Genomic DNA, 20,215 nt, shown 5'->3' on the forward strand with positions numbered 1-20,215 from the left:
TTCAATACTGCGGACTCATGGTCCAAGCGTGATAGTTAATACAAAATACAAAAGTGGCAGCAATGACAGAACAATATATATATTTTTATATAGCTTTTTTTTATGCACAGGGCAGTCTTCTTCCTCTGCTTTTTTTTTATGAACTGGTGTTGGAAAGAGGACCGCCGATGCTGTGTCAATAACATTAAAAGGCCTCCCGTTGGGTAACAGAAACATGCAATATTAAAATTCAGAGCTAGTATATATGTGCATACCAGCCACTATCCATGTAGTAGTAATACATGTGTATATTCAGCGGGCTTGTGTGAATATTCCATATTTTAGAGTGTGCAATCGAATATTATGACATGGTATTATTCACTTCGGCTACTGTACACAGTTGGTCTGATGTGTCATAAGCATCGCAAACTGAATATTACTGATTTGAGCACCTTCTAATGTAAACTGAATGGGTGTGCAACATGCAGTCATTCTATAAGTGGAATGAAAGCTGGTTCACTCATCCAACCATTCACTCACTGATTGATTGATTGATTGATTTAGCGAGTAAGTGAGAGAGAGAGAAAGCTCATATATAACCACAAACTAAATATTCATGAAGTGAGCTTCTTTTGCCGTTTCTACTTCGGATGACACTGCTAATTCTGGCACTGAAGTGGTTTTGTCTATTTAGTTGTGCACACATCTAACCAACAACTTTTATTCTGTTAACAGTGTCCAGGCCATATATACTGCTAATGGCTCGAGTACACCCTGGTGAAACAAATTCTTCGTGGATAATGAAAGGTGAGCATTGATCTGAGTGTCTCCTGGTGTCGGCACATAAATGTTTACGTAATATAAAATGACACCATTTTTATCAGGACATTCCTTTAACACTGTAGCAGTGTACATACCATATTTACTTGCATAATTTGCACACTATTTTCGCGAAATTGGAGCTCCGAAGAGGGGGTGCGTAAATTACGCGGAGATTTCACGAACACATCCGAAATAATGCGCAATATATAGTCCTAATGCACACAGTATATACATTAAAAAAGGGAATCAATTATAGCACAAACGAGGGGTACTTGTTTATTTAACAGAATTAGCATGTACTTTAACCAGCCATATCTGGTCATGCACAGTCTAGTCAGAATCACTGGTCGAGAAGTCCGACTGGGAATCATTGCCGCGGCCGCTGTCACTGCCCTCCCAAAGCGCATCGTCCTCGGTTCCATCGAGCGCGTTCGACAGCCCCGTCTCCTTGATGCGTCTTGACAATGCTGGGAGAAACGAGGTCCCACGGCACGGTGATACCGATGGACCTAAGCCTTGCACATACGTACAGTCGAACCCGGGTATATCGAACTCACCAAAAAACGTTTATTAGTTCGATATATGGCATAATTTGATATAGGCCCACTATAGGATTTGATGACACAAAGGCACAGACCAATAAGAAACGCACTTTATTAATATGGTGGCTTACTTGCGTGCCCTACTTTAGAACAAAATAGTCTTGGATTTTCTGTTTCAACGACATCGCTGCCTGGGTCAGCACGCACGCCTTCACGTTGTCCAACGAGTCGGAGCAGCTGAGGCCGCAACCTTCCATATTCACGCAATAGCGCCGGACCAATGCAAGTGCACTAATCCCTTCGGAGAATGTAGGCAAAGGCCATCGTCAATTTCCTTATTGCTGTCGCTTTGGCTCATGGTCGGCACGACGTATGCAACATAGTCCTCATCTTGTAGCTGGCATATGATGGCGACATCGTCTGCACTGACGAACTCGTTGAATGTCGATCCGTTGATAGCACCCGGGAACTCTGCAAGCTGGCTGCAAACTTTGGCGGAAACACCTGCGGTGTCTTCAGTGCTGTTTTCGGAAGTTGGGGTGTCATCAGCAGGCATGCGGAAGCCGGCATGTCTAAAGCAGTTGGAACTTCCTTGGAATCTTGTACGCGGCGGCGACGTCGAACTTCTCACCGCGCTCGACTCGATTTATGACTTCGAGTTTCGCAGCAAACGGCAAATTCTGCCTCCTTGCACAAGCCATGACAACAGCGCGCCAAGAAAGATCACAGAGCGCCAACAGGCAACACCACCAGCATGGGCCACGCTGAATGAGGACTCGAGGAAACGAGGCAGCAGCAGTCATGCAAGCATAAAGAAAGAAAAAATGGCGCTCACTTGTACCGCCTCCGCGCCCCGGAGAAAGCACGACGGCCTCTGATTGGCTGTAAGCGCTGCGAGCAGGCCAGGATCATTTTTTGGAGGGGGGTGTTCGCCCGTGCACAGCCGGGTCTAAACCACTTTTTCTAGGGTGACGCCGGCAGTTTTCCCCGCCACCGCGAGGGAAAGCCAACTTGCTGGGGCACTTTTGACGCACATGGAGTTTGATATATCGGTTGTCGTTGCTATTTTAGTTCGATGTAACAGTAAATTTTGCTGTATATTCTCAATGTAAATTTACCGTGCTTAGAAATTGTTCGATATACGGGATAATTTGATATAAACGGGTTCGATACAGTCGGGCTCGACTGTGTTTGAAAAGGTATTTTTCAACGGCAGGAAACTTTCCCTGCTTCGGTCCTCGGAACGCTCTCCTTCCCAGTCTTGTATTGACAAGCGAACTCTTCTGCTTCATCCGTACCATACGTGACTCTTGTTCACATTGATGTGCTTGGCGGCGACTTGGTTCCCGTTTTCTTCGGCAAACTCTATAACAGTGAGCTTGAATTTCGCCATATAGTTATTGTAGCCCAGCGCAAGAGAACAGTGATAACGCGACTGGCTGATGGCGAAACCTAAACTTCCGCAATCAACCAAGGCTGCACTGCAGCACGGACGCAGAGAACGAGGGGCAGTGAGGGGAAAAGTTGGCGCGATTGGCCCTCACACGCCTCTGATTCAGAATATAGTCCGTGCCGTGTCGCGCGCTTGCGTTCTCACAGCGGGAGAACGCTTGAGCAGTTCCGACAACCCGTGAACAGGTTTGAGTGTTCGGGTACGGTCGTTAGAATATAATATTCTAGGGACCGTAGTTCGGGGGTTTCCGGAGAATAGAACGAAGTAATTGGAAGAAGGGGACTTCGCACTTGCAGTCCGTCTTGTGTATGACTGCACTCGCCTGCTCGGCGAGGCATGCGGTAGTCCAAAGTCTCTCCGTGCTCTCGCGCCGGCGAGCTGGCTTGGGCGGGACAGGGCGTGCAAAATGTGCGAGTAAATATTTTTTTTTAGTAAAGCTGGCTGAATGTTAGGGGTGCGCAAATTATACGAGGGCACAAATTATGTGGGTAAATACGGTAGTTAAGTGACGCAACAGCCCATCTGGACGTGTATTCCTTTCAGCTTTAGTTCTCGTCTCAGAAAAGACTCCTAGCCTGTTTTTTTCAGGGTTTTCCTAAGAACTATTGTCATTAAGAGTTTTCGAACAGGTTCCCCAAAGAAACAGTGTCAAAGCCACTGTGTATGTGTGAGACCCAAACAGCATTTGGATTTTGCATTGGGCATGCTATTTCTCGAATTTAGGGGCAGCCCCAAAACTTTTTGCATAAACAAACATGGCGGTGCCCATTGAAGCGACTGCTCTTGGCCAAAATCAAATTGACGCAATTTGTGAGCAACTGATGCCGTTATGAATAAATAAATGCTGGTGTTGGCTATCGCTTCCTCCCATCTTACACATACAACAAATATTGGCAGAATAATAGCTCATGTTTGTTGATTTGAGAGCTTGTTGGCTTAACACAGCTGGTGACTCAAAATTGGGATTTTATTGGCTGATGACTGCAAATAATGTGGACTTACAAAATGAACGGTGATTACCAGAGAATTTATTTTTATTTCTTCTAGGGACTGTACTACTACAACTTTCAAATAGGCTTGTGCGAATATTCGAGCACTTCAAATATTCGAACGAATATTGCAGTATTCTTATTTGCTTTGATTCCAATTTAAATTATTGGAAATTTCGAAGTATTCGAAATGAACGAACAGGTGCATATTAGTCCGCATGTAACACCCCCCCCTTCCCCTATAAAGGTGGTTTCACTGCAGTGGTAGGGTGCTGTACCATGAATACAGCTTTCCAGGGAAAATCTGCACTGCCGTGAAGCTTCAGTTCAATGTTTAAAGGAGCGCTGACACAAAAATTTTGCACCTTGTTTTTTTTGTTGCAATAGATAGCTTATGATCCACTTATCACGGCTGCAAACCTCGTTTGCGCGAGTGCGCGACGGTTATTTATTTAGAGACGTTTTTAGAGCGCCCAGTCGCAGTTTCGGTTTCAAAGAGCACCGAGCTAGGCAGCACTACTTCGGGAGGACGGGTAAACACAGCTGGCCATGTGAACACGCAAAATTGTGACGTAGGCGGCGCGCGAACGTGGGTGCAGTGGGCGCCGAACCAGGTCAAGTGGCGCCAGCTATGGAGGATTAGAAACAACTAACAAACGCGTAATCTATGTCCTCCGAGCATTCGGAAGCGCCCATCTCGACTCGCTAAGCTTACAGCATCGATTATTTGACTATGGCTCTCAAAAACAGTGCCGAATCGGGACGAATACATTGCTGTCGAAGCTTAAGGACATGAATATAAAGCAAATGGAAGCATCAGTTCGGAACTTACACGTTACAGAGCGCACGGCAGCCAGTTGATAGATTCGAAGTGGACGACAACCGATTTTGGCAGTGCTGCCATGTTTTTCGGAGGCGCGAATGACTCGCCGGCGAAGCTTGCCGTGCAAGTTGGACAGCTCTCGCGCGTGCGGCGACGGCCGGCGTTCTGCGGCACCGCGCCGTTGCGGCACGCTTGCCACTAGCGTGAGCGGGCCATAACATCTGCCAACGGGCACGACGAGTGAACAGCGGAAGAGAACACAACTAGCACACGCAAAGCCGCAGGCACGGAGGAAGAAATGGCAGGTAGCACGGCACAAGCGCAAGGGCACAACCAGCCACCAGCCAACACGAACTCGTGACGTAGGTTTGTTTACACATCCGCTGCGTTGATGTCGGCGTCGCGAAGCGCTCGCATCTCGCTCAGTCGCGCGGCATGCACTTTAAAATTGATTTTAAATATGTTCTAGGCTATATTGGCCCTTGATATTTCGTAGACGTTGTGTACGGCTCCACATACATCTATTTCACTCATTATCTCGCCTTCAAAATTTTGTGTCAGTGCTCCTTTAAATGAACATATTGCCCTCACATTGATTCACCATTTTTTAAGTTTAAAAGCTTGTTATACCGGCTTATATGCTCTAAGTATAATAAATTTTAAAACGTAACATATTTTACAGGTTATCACTAGCATTCTACCGAAAATCGAATCCTGCTACTATTTAAGGTTGCTTCCACTTCCTTTGAACCAAAAAGAATGACATTTGCACATGCCTTGTTTCAATTTTTTGTGCAGGTTGGTTGGGTCATGACGAATATGCTCATTTTTCTTTATAATATGTGATTATACCATCCGAATTCGATTCAAAATTATTTGACCAAATTACTGTTCGCTTCGAATTCGCTTCTAACCTAAAATGTACTATTTGCACATGCCTACTTTTAAATGACAATTTTAAGAATGCGTGTACCGAAGCAAACTCCTGTATCAGCTTTTAATTATCATCCATTGCGGCTTGCCTTTCTGGCCACTGTACCACTGCACGAGCAAGACGCAAATAGTGAGCATAAGAACCCATTTGCAAACTTGTACCTCCTGTGTGGCCAAAGCCAGCACACGCGAAGTACTATTAGGGCCCCTATTCGAAAACTCCCTATTATGTTTCCTCTTTTTTTTTCTGCGCACTACAAATATCGATGTTGAAGGCGGGCACAAATGAATCTGAAACAGCTTTTTCTTTGTCCGTGCTGTAGTGTGCACGTATCTCACAGGAGTACGGCCACTAGCGTGGGTTCGCACTTAGCAAGCCACAGGGCCGCGTTTGCCGTCGCCTCGCGTGAACTAGCGCGCCGCTGCCCACGTGCGTTCGGGCGCAACAAAGGCGCCAAGCGCAGCACGGCGAGTACACAGTACTGTTCTCGAAATCCGCAACACTTTAATGCCTGCAGCAACACCACAAATGCAGTACAACGCCCGCTCCCAAAGGCGGCGGGAGAAGCAAAACAAGCTTAACCACGCCACGGGCAAAAACACAACACAAAGGGTGCCGCTAGCACGTCTCCGCGGGCAAAGGCTCATGGCGACACGCCGCTGAGGGAAACAGTCCCTCACAACTACGCTGCGTACTCTCACGATCAGCGACCACAGGGCCCGATCGCTCGAGTGGGGGCAAACTCCGCTCGCGTTGGCTTCTATAGGTACGGTTTCGGTGTAGTATGACCACGCGTGAACACACCGCACCGCTCTTTGGCCTAGCTTTCGGAAAGGACAACGTAAGGTAAGCGCTCGCCGCTGGCGCAAGGCACCGTTAGCGAACTCCATCCGAGCGAGCCCCAAAACAGAGGAGCCGACGGACGGGAAGCAAAACACGTGCTTACCCTACGAGGTCCAGAGACAGTCTGACACCCCCACGGCGCACAAGACTCGAGTGCGGCGCCACTGTCGAGATCCAGCGCTGGGGTGAGGGAGGTTAACGTCACCCCCGCTCGCCCAGCGCCGTAGGATGGCGAAGGAGGGGAGCGTCATGATCGGACATGAGGATGGCAGAAATAGGCGAAAAACCCGCGCAATGGAGACGGGCAAGCCTCGATCCCCACAGTGCGCTGCAGGTGTTTCTAAGACCTTGTAGAAGGCGGAAGGATAGCGATGTGTGTCTTTCTGCTTGGTTGCATTCTTCCCCTTTTTTATTGTTTGGGTATCTGATCGCTAGCCTCCATAAAAACATGCTTTCACAGTTCTTATTAATGATAGTATTTTACAATTAGCAGTCCTAAATAAAAGGTGCAGTTTGATATACTTTTTTACTGAAAATGCTCTCCTCTTAATTGCTAGTATTCACCACACAAATGTGGCCACTGAAGGTGTTCTTTTTATTTTCAGGAATAATTGATTTCCTCCTCAGTGACAAGCCAGTTGCACAGCGAGTCCGTGAAACCTTTGTGTTCAAAATTGTGCCAATGCTGAATCCTGATGGTGTTATCAATGGATGGTAAGGAAGGCTTCCTCATACCTTTGCACTTTAATTCTTAATCTTTACGTTCTTATGGCAGTGTACGTATGAACACATTAAGAATTTTGTTGCATCATTGCCTGGAAGCATGGGAATAGGACTACACCTTTCAACTTAGGGGGGGATGTGGCAGTGGAAACTATTTTTGTTATTTATGGAGTAAAGTGATTAAATTTGGCATGCAGATGCAATTTGTTATGCTGATATCATAACTTAAACCGGTTCTGAGCTAGCTTAGTTTATGAGTTACAATATGTGATATACTCTCATTGTCATCCACAAATTAATTAATGAATTTTACATAAGTCTGGCAAGATTTTTGCACAAGGATATTCACAAGAGCCCACTCTGTGCCGTAAAGCCATTGGCTTATTTTTTAATGCTCAAATAAGCAAACAAAAAATTTTTTAAATGTCCTGTACATATTGTCTTACTAACAACTTTTACAAAAAGCCAATTATAAAAATCTATGTTGTGCAGACAAATATGGACAGCTTTACGGCACTCGCCAATGTTTCAGAATCCAAGTGCAGAAAACGGAACGGTTTTATCTTTCTTTGTTGTTTAATGGCACGAGGATGATGGCAGCAACTGCACAAAAAATGAAAGCTGAGGAAACAGAGCTCGGAGCTAAGACAATCGAACTCGGAAGGCAGCTGGCTTCATTTTTTGTTGGAGAAATGCAGCATTGTGGCTACCTTGAGCTCTCATCTTTCCTCTTTACGATGATGCCAAGATTGTGGCACTGTGAGAAGGGAAAGCTGGGAGATTTGCATTTTCTAAAGCCCGATTTTCTCAGTTTTTGATGACAGCACACTAGCAAAATGCTCTTTTCTCAACTTCTACTGCTTATATTGTTCTAATATTTCACCATGACGTAAAAGATGGTCTGAGAATTGCAAAAAAAAAAAAATTGAAAAAAATTGAACATTTTCAGCAAATTTACCATTCCCACTGCCATGTCCCCCCTTTAAAGTAACTAATGTCTTTACTTAACCTCTTCACTGTCCAACGCTTTGCCTTATCACTACTGAATTTATTATACATTTAAATTGGGTAAAAGAATTAGGTACATATGACAGTGGCTACACTACTTCTTCATGGCAAGGTGAAGATGTTCATGTCATGTACAGTATGGCTCATTCTTAACCGTTTGAGGGTCGAATTTTTTTGCGAAATGCAGTCCAAAAATGTGTAATTTTTTTTTGCTGAAATAAATTCTTCAGACAATTCTATTTCAGAAAAAAATTGTCTAAAATTTGCTTACCGTAAAGTGACAGAAAAATCATTTTTGTTTTTACATACACATGGTTTATTTGTAGTAACATCAAGCAAAATCCTAAAAAAAACACTTATACGATTTTTTTTATAAATAAAAAATATGCATTTTATTAAACATTGCTCACAGGCATGCAAAAATAAATGTACCAGAGTACTTTTCCGGTAAAAGTTCGTGCTGCCCAAAACAGGAAACGTGCTGGCAGTTGTGCTGCAAAAGTACGAAGGCTGCACTGCACAAGAGTAGTCAAAATTGTACAGTAGCCTGCACTGCATAAGAGAACAAAGTGTCTTAAAAGTTAAGCATATCTGTGTTATTTGGTCAAAGTGCATAGATAAGCTGAGCTCACCATTTTTGTGAAGAAGAGCTACAAGAATGAAAGAGGCAAAAGAGGGAGAAAAACGTAGATGAATTGAAGCATTTTAATTGTGCTAATACATTGCTTTTGTGCAGTCACCGCTGTTCATTGGCGGGCCAGGATTTGAATCGGCAGTGGTCATTCCCAGATCCTGACTTGCACCCCACAATCTATCACACCAAGGCACTTCTAGCCTACTTGGCACACCAAGGACGAACTCCACTGGTCAGTCCCTCAACAAAATTTTTGATCTTGTATTATTGCTATTCAATTAGTGAATATAGATTAAGAATTAGTTTTTAGACAAGCTTGATGAGGATTCCTTCCAAGCCACACCTCCCCTGTTTTTTCATTGCTATAAAACTTCCAGCGGCATGAACACATATTTTTTAACAGTCAGTGAAACGTGATAAAGAGAAACACGAGAGTCTTGAGGCATTGTGTGTTCATAGAGTATTTTCTTAATGTGCTTTGCACGGGACACATTTTCTGTATCAGTAACGTGCAATATTGCAGGGCCCTTTTTCTCACCAGTGCAAGAGTGCTTGAACTTCTTTGCCCTGAAGCACCTTAACGTGACCATAAAGAAATTCTTGTCCCTTCTTTGCTGCTGCTGAATTCACCAGTTGTGAATTCAGAATAGACTTTCTAAATACTATTTCTTTTTAGAAAGATGTTCTTTTCACCTCCTTAAAATGTATGATGTGGGATACAAAGTCTTATTCTTGATGTTGCGAACCTTGTCGCATCGATGCTGCAGGTTATGTGCGACTTCCATGGCCACTCACGACACTTCAATGCGTTTCTCTATGGCTGCTCACCGTCTCGTTCATGGTTGCTCCATGACAAACCCGAAGAAGATGACGATATTTGTGAGGTTAGTGTTTGATGCGTGTTCTGTAGCTCGTGTTTTAATGAAACAGTATAATCATGGAGTGCCTGTATGTAGCATTAACCAGGTTGCAGCCACGTCCTTGCAGAGTCTTCCAAAGCCATAAATAGAATGAGCGTGTTGGAATTATCTGTCAAGCCTTTCACGATATGACTGAGCCCTGGGCATTCACATCAGTGTGACAGGCATATAAACAAAATGTAATGAATGCAGTCAAATGATCAATTTCAGCTATGAAGGTGGGGATGAATATTGATTACGTTACGTAAGGGATGTGATGCTCAAACATTCGTCAAGATAGGTGATTGTCATCACTGTGCTTATGAATGTGAAATATGGGCCATGCCCAATGTTAGAACTTCAATAGCAGGCACAGTTTTGGCTTGAGAAGGAAAAAGCGTAGTGCAAAAGGAACAGCGACGACACGAGAACGCAGGACAAGACTTGCGCCAGACCTGTGTTCTTGTGTTGTCCTTGTTTCCTTTGTGCTACGCTTTTTCCTCCTCAAGTCGTGAACGAACTCGCACAACAAAACGTTTTACTGAAAGCCAGTTTCAGTTTAGATATTATTTTTTTTGCTGTTGGCAAGCTTGAGATGAGCTATAGGTATTTATTCTGTAGGAAAACAACCTTCAGAACATTTTTCAGTAGTTTTGTACATGACAGAATTTTTTTTCTGGCTGGCCTTTTTGCTGGCTGCGCTTTTTGTAGTGATGTGAAGTAGTGCTGTGTATGACATACTGGTTCTTTGTTCATATCCAGCCTTTCTTGCTTAGCACAGCGTTTCATACCATTCGCATTCACTGCTCTCAATCTCTATTTGAACCCAATTTTCCAAGTGGAAGCAATTTAAATGAATGGGCAGCACTGCCATGTTTAGCATCTTGCCACTTTTCATGTACAGCAGACTCCCGTTAAGACGAACTCGAAGGGACCGCGGTCATCTGTTCGTCTTATCAGGAGTTCGTCTTATCAGAAGTGCCCTCAAAAAGAGACATGCTAACATGCCAAGTGCATCCAAATATGTTACTTGAAAACACTGAATGGAGTAGACTTACAGTGGGGGCAAAAAGACAAGAAAAAGTATTTATTTGGCTCATCTAGAAAAAAACTATGCCTTCAAGCAGAATAATCACACGAATCTTACGAGCACCCGATTTCGCGTGTTCAAAAATAAAAATGCTCGTGAAGATGTTTGCTACCACATTTTCATGATAAAACTGTAACACGCTCCTATGTTGCCGATTAGAAAAAAAATTAAGAGACAAGCACAATTTTCCTTCAAAGAATGTAAAATTTATTGTCCTGGCAGTTCGTTTTCTTCTGTGAGCCTGTTTTGCTGGCTCTGGATACGCCTCGGTCGCGCGCTGTTGCCTTGACAAAGTCATTATACGCTGAGTTGCTTAAGAAAATCTGCAAGGTTTTCTTCGAAGTCCGGATATTTTCCCGTTTTCGGCCCGTAGTAACTTTTCCTGATCGACGTGCAGCTGAAGATATCCCATCGGGCTACTCACGGTCACGAGCCTCGCCACGAAAAAGACACAACGCAGCTATATTCACTGTGCAAAATAGCCTTCCCTTGTCGTGCGCTTCCATAATCAAAATGGCTTATCACAATTTGCACTTCACTGGGAACAGATACAACGCACACAGGTCCTACGCGAACCAACGCGAACTGACCACAAAATGTGCTCGGCCGCCATTGTGTGATGGCGATGACAATGCACCTGACCCCTCTGACGGGAGTGCGCCGCGATCGCGGTTTCGGTTTCGTACTCGATTGTAATGCACAGACCATTTTTGTTCCTGTTGTCGCTTTCGTCGCGATTTGCTTCGCATCTTTGCTACAGGAAGCGCTTTTTTTCATCTTTTTTGCTTTTTCTTGGTCGCCTGAATGTCCCCACCAAGACTGCAGTGTTCGTTTCGCAGAATCGCTAGCGTTGTTGATCACCGCGAAAGTTCGTCTTAACAGAAGAGTGCAGTTGGGCGGTTCGTCTTAAGCGAATTTTTTTTTGCATTGAGTCTATGGGAAACCAAACAAATGGTCCCGTGTTGTTCGGTATAAGCGAGAATTCGTCTTAACCGAGTTCGTCTTAACGGGAGTCTACTGTATAGTGCACGATTAAGAATGTAATACTATGAGCTGGTACTTCTAAGAGAATAATATGGTGGAGCTCATATTATATTTGTGCGGGTTAAATGTAATTATATGGAGCATAGTGAAAACAAACTTTGCATCCAGCAGGTGCTAGCTGCAATCCTACACCAAGTGAGCCCTGCATTCACGTACGAGTCATGTTGCTTTGACGTGGAGCGGAGTAAGGAGTCAACAGCCCGAGTGACAGCCTGGCGCCAGTTTGGCATTCGACTGAGCTACACGTACGAATGCTCCACAGCTGGATGTGACCAGGGCATCTATGCTGTGAGTACGCTGTGTCTTCACATTGCCCCATGTCAAACACAGATCTCATAGCCCTCTGTGTGATGCGTCAAGTACAGTGGACTTGGAAAAGTTGTAGCTCAGTTTATTTAGTGACACATTTATTCACATATCTGTTTCTACACTCACCTTTCAAACACTTAAAGGGACTGTCTACCGTCCTTCATCGCTTTTCTGTTTTGTACCGCAATAGAAAGCATACCGTCTGAAGTGTCCAACCTTGCAGCAGTTTCTCTGGAAAGTGAGTAGAAATTTTTAAAACAGAATTTTTCGATCTGCGTTCGGTCTTCTTCCATTGGCGTGAAACATGCCCACAACACTGGTTGGTGGACGCAATGACGATTGTAGTGCCAGTAAAAATTAAAACCGAAAGCACATGTGATTTCTGTAGGATTACTTTATTTTCGCTGAGCACTATTGTAATGAATGTAACAGTCGTTTTCAGCGCACTAGCGGTTAAATGAAGCCTTATTGTACGATTACAGAACACTTGTTTTGCTGTAAGCGCAGTCTGTGCGTTTGTTTTAGCACTGCTGCCGTAATCCAAGCCAAGTCGCTTCATCAAGATAGACAATAAATGTGCACCTTCACAGCGCAGCACATGTGAAACATCCTAACAACAATACAGCGGCACAGTACGACCAGCGCAGAGACCCGCATGGCATAGCGCATGAGTTGAAGCAGACGAAATCGAAGACGGTGCCGCAAGCAGCGCCACCGGGTGCCTTTTTGGATGTGCGAGGAAAAAAAAAAGCAATAAAATTACTGTCTGACGCAACCAAAAGGTGCCTCAAGTGTGTAAAATGCAATTTCAAGTTATACTTGTTTGTTTTTAAGCAAAATGACAAGAAATCCTGCGAGGATTTCTTGTCATACCGGTAGATTGAACCACATCCCCATTGGCTGATGCTAGCGGTCATTCTTTCACAATTTTCAACATCAAATTAAAAATATAATGCCTTTTTTATGGGGCAAAAGCATGCTTGTTGCCGCCGATGTGACGAACAATCTTATTTTAGCACAATCAGAAAAATTTTTCCGAGCGGTAGACAGTCCCTTTAAGAAGGGTGTGCTTTGAGAAGCAAACAATTATAGAATACTGAATGCAGTTGATGCATCTAGCTTACAAATGTGGTTGATTTGTCAGTATTTAAGGAGTAACAAAAAGGGAGAAAAAGCATGCTTGTAAGGAGATCAAACCAATATGGCAGAATGAAACAGTGGAACACCTTTTTTTAGAGCAATGGTATTAAAAAGATAGTGTGAATATTGAGATTCGATCGGAACGACTAAGTCAGAGAGGTCTTTCAGTTTACTAGTTGTAATGCATACTTTTTATATCTATGATCAACACCTGTTGATATGGTGACTATGACAGTCATTAATCCTTTGAGGGTTTATGCCGTACATGTATGGCAGCTAACAGGCACCAAAGGGTTTACGCCATAGATGTATGTCATTGCCTGTATGTTTAAAACGCACGCCTTTTTTGAGCATTTTTCTTGCTTAGCATGTGCTGCTGCACCTCGGGAATACGTGGAATTTTTTTCCTGTGCCGATGTCTCTCTGTTTTTTTTTTCTTTTTCTTTCTTTCCAATGCAGCGCAGCGGCTTTCGCTTGCACATCCGACCACGCGCACGCGGTGCAGTTGGTTTCGGTTTCGTCCTTCGGGTGGTTATCGTTTCTCGCGCCCGCGAAGCTGATGGCTGTCTGGTTTCTAATCTCTCAGGGTGGCCGCTTGTTACTCTCTCATTTATTGCTTTTCGGGGCACGACTACATCTGTTTCTGTGCAGCGCTAAATTACATAAACGATGCCACCGTGGTTGCGTTTCCTGTTTTGGGGACTCGGAAAAACTAACTCCGTCGCATTGGCGATAAGACGAAGGATTATTATAGCTTTTTCTCTCGTTTTGCTTTCTGGACGGGCGCATAACCATACAGTTTTCTTCTGTGCGTTCACTCATGCAGTTCACTTACGCTATGGAAGTGCGTGCCGGTTGCTCTGCTGCTAGTGAGTCGAGCGGCGGTTCTTCCGATGTGGACTATTCCCCAAGTTCCAAATCAGAATCTGATTCATTGGATGTCAGTTCATCAGACAAAGATTTACTTACGAGTTCAGACTCGGATGATGATGAATGAGCAACATCTTGACTATCACATGCTGAAAAGCTTTTAGTGTTCGAGCAAGAGCATTTTTTACCGGAAAAGTGCTCTGGTGTGCTTATTTTTGTATGTCTGTGAGCTATGTTTAATACAATGCATAATATTTTTTAAATAAAAAATCGTATAAGTGTTTTTTTTTAGGATTTTGCTTGATCTTACTCACGAATAAGCCATGTGTATGTATTAACAAGAATTATTTTTTTGTCACTTTACGATCATGCAAAAAAATTTGAGACAATTTGTTTCTTAAATAGAATCGTCTGAAGAATTTAATTCAGCAATAAAAGAAATGCACATTTTTGGAGTGCGTTCTGCGAAAAAATTCGATTCTCAAAGGGTTAAAGTGACAAACTTAGTGTAACAAAACCTGTTTGCAACTCATATCTGTGGCTGGCACTTGATGTCAATGCGAAAAGAGCACTCAGCTACCACTGTCTACATCGTGCAAGGTTTACATAACACTCCAGGGTGGTTTCTTGCAGAAATGCAGCAATAAAATGTAGCTTTAGGAAGGTAATGCCAGCATGCTATTTACAAGCTTGGACTGTTAGTGAAATTATAGTTAAGCAAGCATATCAGCAAGCTACATATTGGATTTCAGCTGTTACACATTCTTGCGCTACGATTTCTGAAGTGCTTAGAAGCATTTCAAACTAAGTAGTACCATTTAGCATCCCCTGATTTTTAAATAGGTTGGGAAGTGTGATGATTTCGTTCTTATTCACTTCTTCATTGCAGGGTTATCACCTAGGTGTGGCTCAACTTGAGGAGATGGGCATGCAATTTTGCGAAGCACTTAGTCGTCTGGAACTTTCGGCTGATGGTGATGTGCAGTTGGACCCATCTTGTGCTGAACTGCTGGATGTGTGCCGGCGGTACGCCTTTTCAAATTCACCCTAGACGTTGCTTTTCATGCTAAGTGACTGACCACAGCATGGATGACGTTTCCTGTGGATAACATCCAGGCATACTTTCACATGTGCATGGTTCATCGATGCAACACGCATGCTGTCGGTGCGTTGTTGGTGCATGCTGTCGGCGCGCATGCTGCTGATGTGTTGTGTGTACCTGTTCATGGCAGCTTAGTGGATGAGGTGTTGTGCTGCCTAACTCGAGGGTGCGAGAATGGCTTACAGGCTCGGTGACCACTTTTCAACAGGAGTGGGAGACGAAAGAACACCCATGTGCTTAGATGTAGGTGCACGGCATAAACCCCGAGTGGTCAGAATCTTACCAAAGTACCGTACTGTTGGCACAACTCATAATTGTGTCATTTTTAGCATGTCAAACTCTCTAATTTAATTTTTAACTGTGGGTACATAACTGCTTTGTAAAATGGTGAAATATGGCATGGTGGGTACTTTGCAACTGTACTTCACTACTGTTAACCCTGGGAGAGTTTAGAACGGATAATCTCACGCACACAGATATTCCTTTTTTCACAACATGGTTGAGGTGTCCACCGAGAAGTGAAGAACAGCAAGTGAATGAAAAAAAGGTGGTGAGAACGGGGCCCAAGTACGCTATCGTGTTCTGCTCATAAATGTGAAGCTTAAGTGTCCTCCCATGTTTTTAACGTGATAGCATTGAAGAGCTCATTTCGCGGAAATTCCGGTGTTGGCGTCAGTGTCGTTGGTTGTGAGTGAAAAATCGTCATCTTGTCTGTGACTGAAAAATCGAGAAAGATGCAAATAAAATAAATAATAAAAAAACTACGGTTCGAGCGAGAATCGAACCCAGGTCATCTGTGTGGCAAGCAGGCATTCTACCACAGAGCCGTGCTATTGCTTGAAACTGCTTCGGAAAAAAACACTATATGAATGTTATGTAGTGGAAGGAGTCTCCCGCTGTAGTATTGCGTGGCAGAAGCGTAGAATCGTGCCAGGTGTCAAAACATGTGAATTGCGCAATGAGTTAGTGTTTTAAAGGCCCACCCATTACAAAGCACTCAGACATATTTAATCATCATCAGGTGCAAAAGCATAAACAAAGTGAGCAGCTGCATAGGTTCGCGTGTTGCCGTACGGATGCGTAGTGGGCGCTTCACTGATTTGCAAAAGTAAGAATTATGGCGTAAGGGGCACTTAACAACTGTACTTGCAGTAGGCATTCTAGGATAGTATGAAACGGCCAACATTACGTGCACAGTCGTTCGTTTCCTTACTGCACGGTTGAGGCATGCACCGAGAACCGAAGCCAGGCTAGCAATTGAGAAGGCACCGTGCACGGGGTCCGATTACACTATCGCGTTCTACTCTTGAAGGCGAAGCTCAAGCGTCCTCCAAGTTTTTTTTTTTGTCACGTCAAACCACAAAATTTAATTTTTAACTCTGTATTGCGGAAATCATGCTGATCAGAGGCAAGCGGTTCCTTTTCCAACATCTAATTTTTCTAGCGTAGCTGCATCATTCCATATTACCTGTGCTAACCTTGACACTCATGTATGGATTGCCTTTTCTTAGTCCTACTAGTGGAAGAATCAGCCGCGCAGAAAAGCATAATCGCTTAGGTTGGCAGTAAAGCTTTAAAGGGCCAGTAAACAACCCTGAGGTCCAAAAATTGTAATGAGGAGAAATATGCGTACTTTTGCTATGTGATCATGCTGCCGCAAGAACTTTGCGAGTATGTGCTATAATAAGTAAGTTATAGGGGCTAGAACATTCGTTTCAGCTGGTTTCAAATTTTCGCGCGGCATCGCCACCCTTCTCCGCCACAGGGAGGGGAAGGCGTAGCCCGTCGTGACTCCGCCCCCTTTGGCAACGTGACACGTCAGCAATTGACGTCATCGGCGAGCTCGATCAGTCGCAATGCACTCCCGCTTGCTGCGGCTCCTGGTTGTTTATTGTTTACATTTTTGCATGTGCTCCGTAACTTGACGGGCAGTTTTTGGCTCTTCGGTATTTTTAAGCCTTTATGACAGTTCACAATGCAGCAGGAATGCACGCTTGCTTTCCAGGAAGACGAAGGGGCGCGAAAGAAAAGCGTGGAGAACCCCACTTGCCGCGTGTGCAATGGGAAAACAAAGCAAGCGCGACCCGTCCGAGCTACCGGCGATTCCCCATCTCTCCGCTCGATTTGCAGCCGACAACGCTTCCTCCACGTGTTGTTCATGTCAAAGGCGAAGTGCGTGCAGGTGCCATGCAGTGCGAGGAACATACGCACGACAACTTCGTGGCCGAAACCGCATCACCGCAGGGCCAAGAAACAAGGTGCAGTTTTGTAGCGGTGGGTAGGAACAGGAACTGACGTTAACTTGACAAGTGTTTGTTGAGACCTGGTTTAGACCAGTCGACGAGCTCAGTGGTACGTCAAGTAACCCATGGGCAAGTTTGCATCACTGCACATGCGAGGAGGATTGGTCAGGTGAAGAAAAGAGGCGCGGGAATTGCTTTTCGAAACGGAGGGTCTGCGCGCGCAGCGCTGTAATATTCGGAAAATGTGATCGCTGCGGTCTACTGTACGAATTGGCGAGCTTGTTTGGGGTGTGTAAAAAAAAGTTGGAACCTGTTTACTGGCCCTTTAAGCAGAATGACTGTGTTGTACCCTTTCCGCAAGAGGTCTAAATGTTCACGCTGGCCTGCTTTTCTCGCAACAGGCGTGTCCGAGAGAAGAAGCGCGCTCCATGCAGCAGTGGCAGTACCGACTCACTCGTTGACGAAGAAGACGAGGAAGAGGACGCAGCTCCCATTGCAAAACCATAGTTTGCCCGGTGCCATTTGTTTTTATTGCACTTTCCACAGTCAGTTTTACACGGACTGTTTTTAGCACACACTCACGGTGATACCTTTCCCATCGAATGGTTGTTGGACGTGTGGACGATTTGTCTGCATTGGTTCCCTTTCTTTTTTCTTTTCCTCATAATATCATGGGACTAGCTTGGTCAGAACTCAAGGTGATATTTTACCTAGCAGTATTGCTGGCTCTGTCGCACACTGTGTGTTGCCAATCTGCAAGTGGGTTCCACACGACAAGCACCCGTGTGTGTTGACAGAACATTAATTACTCGTAGTGCTTTTATTGTAGTGTATCCAACCAGCACAGTTTTTATCTGTAAGATATTTTGGTGCGAAAATAATGAAGTGCTTACAGCTTGGCAATAAAGGTCACATAGTGTGCACAGCTAGTCACAGCTTATAGAATCTAGTCACCAAATGCAGCTGTTTACAATTTTAATTTTTCTGCGGTAATACAATATTAAATATTTCCAATCCTTTTACTTGCAAACTTTCTTTCATACACATACTAGCACGTGTATTCTCTGTACATTGCAGCATTAACGTATGATTTTGAAGTAGGACTTCTGTAACAGGACTACAATAATTCACTTTTGTGCAGTAATGCAGTACAGTTTATATTAGCTACAACTTAAGTTGTAAACGCTTGGCATAATATTGCAATAACATTACAATGACGATTTGAAAGCTGAGAGTGCTCATTAAATTGAAAAAGAAAACTGAAAGCAAGCAATTGAAGCGATCTGCCGGGACTAATGGCAAATAAACAGTTTTCAAAGATAACTTTATCGCATGCTATAAGCAGGAGACAGCACAAGGTGTGACTGTTGATTATGGTTGTCATATCATTTAATGACTGCCCTGTAGTTTAAAATACTAGCAACAGAAACAATGGACTGGCACATTAAGTCATTGCTGCATACATTGTTGGTTTTGTCGCAACATCAGTGACATTCCAAAAAGTGTATCCTTATCATAACCATTCTTAGGTGTATCATAGCAGGGCAAGACACAGGCATGTTCAGTACGTTGGTAGTGACTACGTCTCATGGTAATTGCAATCCCAAAGTCTCGTATTCACAGTGGCGTACCAACTCGTTGGCGAGTGGGGGGGCTCGCGTCGCTCACTCTGTCCGCCGTATATATATATTAGATTCGAGGTGATTTTTTATATTCATAGAGCTGATCAGATGACTTGCTTTTAAAAGCTGTTTCTTTTAAATCAAGCAAGAATCTGCACACACAAACAGATTGTTCAGGCTGGGCCGCCCTGTACCGCCACAACACGGCAGCGTTTTGGAAATATTGCCGTGAAGTGTCAGAAGTACACCCAAATTTAACCTGATCATCTGAGCATTGTATCAGCAAAATTCACCGCGTCCATGCATCAGCAAAATCCACCGCGTAATTAGCACGTATGCATGACTGCGTAAAAAAATAATAATAATGAAGTATTTTCAATACGGCGTATTATTCGTCATTGGTTCTTTGCTTTTCGTCAAAATTTTTCAATGTGCCATAAAATCACCTCCTTGTTACACGACGTCACAAGTCTGCAAATACTCGCGGCGTTAAAATAGTATGTGCACAATAAGCAGCATATTACTGTGCTGAGCGATAACTAATTTTTTTTGGAATAGCCAGACAGTGTCTCTTCTGAACGTAATTCAAGAAGGCTGCCCGCCAATCACATTGGCAGCGGCTGCTTATAGCAGCGGGCGAGATGGGTTCATATGTGTATAATAGATACTTTCAGTTATAATAGTATAACGTTCTTGAGCCGTTTTTGCGCGTGTACAACTCTCTGTGAACTCATCGTTACTGAAAAACCGATAAAGAGAGAAATAAACATTATTAGGAACAGACACAATCATTTGCAGGTAGGCAGCCTTCTTAGTCTAGAAAACCGTGGACGCTGATCATCTCCCTGGTGAAGTAGATCAAGTAATGGGGCAAACCTCCATATTTGTGTCGCGGATTACTTAAATTTCAGGCCAGACAGAACAAAATAAAATCATGACAGATTGCTGTAATGTTATAGAGCCCCTGCTGAGCGATAGCCTCCTCTACAATGCTCGAGCGCAAGGTGCACAAGTATGGAATAGGCAGTCCGCACCACAGTGAGCCTACAGTGCGCGGTCATGACACCCGGACAGTCGTCACAGCAGAATCGTAGGACAAATTTTATTACAAAATTACGTTATTGCTGCATTCAAGTAAAGCTTTGC

The 20,215-nt window shown here is 44.0% G+C and overlaps 1 protein-coding gene across 6 annotated transcripts in view; it reads left to right on the top strand.

Annotated features, from left to right (window-relative positions):
* LOC119387067 (cytosolic carboxypeptidase 1) overlaps positions 1 to 18,611 on the top strand; it is a 55,262-nt gene extending 36,651 nt beyond the window's left edge. For 4 of the 6 annotated variants that reach the window (XM_049413359.1, XM_037654369.2, XM_049413361.1 and 1 more), the window contains 7 exons: positions 715 to 786; positions 6,991 to 7,099; positions 8,853 to 8,982; positions 9,518 to 9,634; positions 11,892 to 12,071; positions 14,992 to 15,128; positions 17,849 to 18,611. In XM_049413359.1, coding sequence (XP_049269316.1) covers positions 715 to 786; positions 6,991 to 7,099; positions 8,853 to 8,982; positions 9,518 to 9,634; positions 11,892 to 12,071; positions 14,992 to 15,128; positions 17,849 to 17,954 — 851 coding nt within the window. In that variant the 3' untranslated portion in view covers positions 17,955 to 18,611. The remainder of the gene's footprint in view (positions 1 to 714; positions 787 to 6,990; positions 7,100 to 8,852; positions 8,983 to 9,517; positions 9,635 to 11,891; positions 12,072 to 14,991; positions 15,129 to 17,848) is intronic. The other 2 variants (XM_049413360.1, XM_049413362.1) reach the window with 1 other exon arrangement.
* Positions 18,612 to 20,215: the final 1,604 nt, after the last annotated feature.

Source organism: Rhipicephalus sanguineus, chromosome 3 (assembly GCF_013339695.2).
Source record: "Rhipicephalus sanguineus isolate Rsan-2018 chromosome 3, BIME_Rsan_1.4, whole genome shotgun sequence".
Lineage (NCBI taxonomy): Eukaryota > Metazoa > Arthropoda > Arachnida > Ixodida > Ixodidae > Rhipicephalus > Rhipicephalus sanguineus.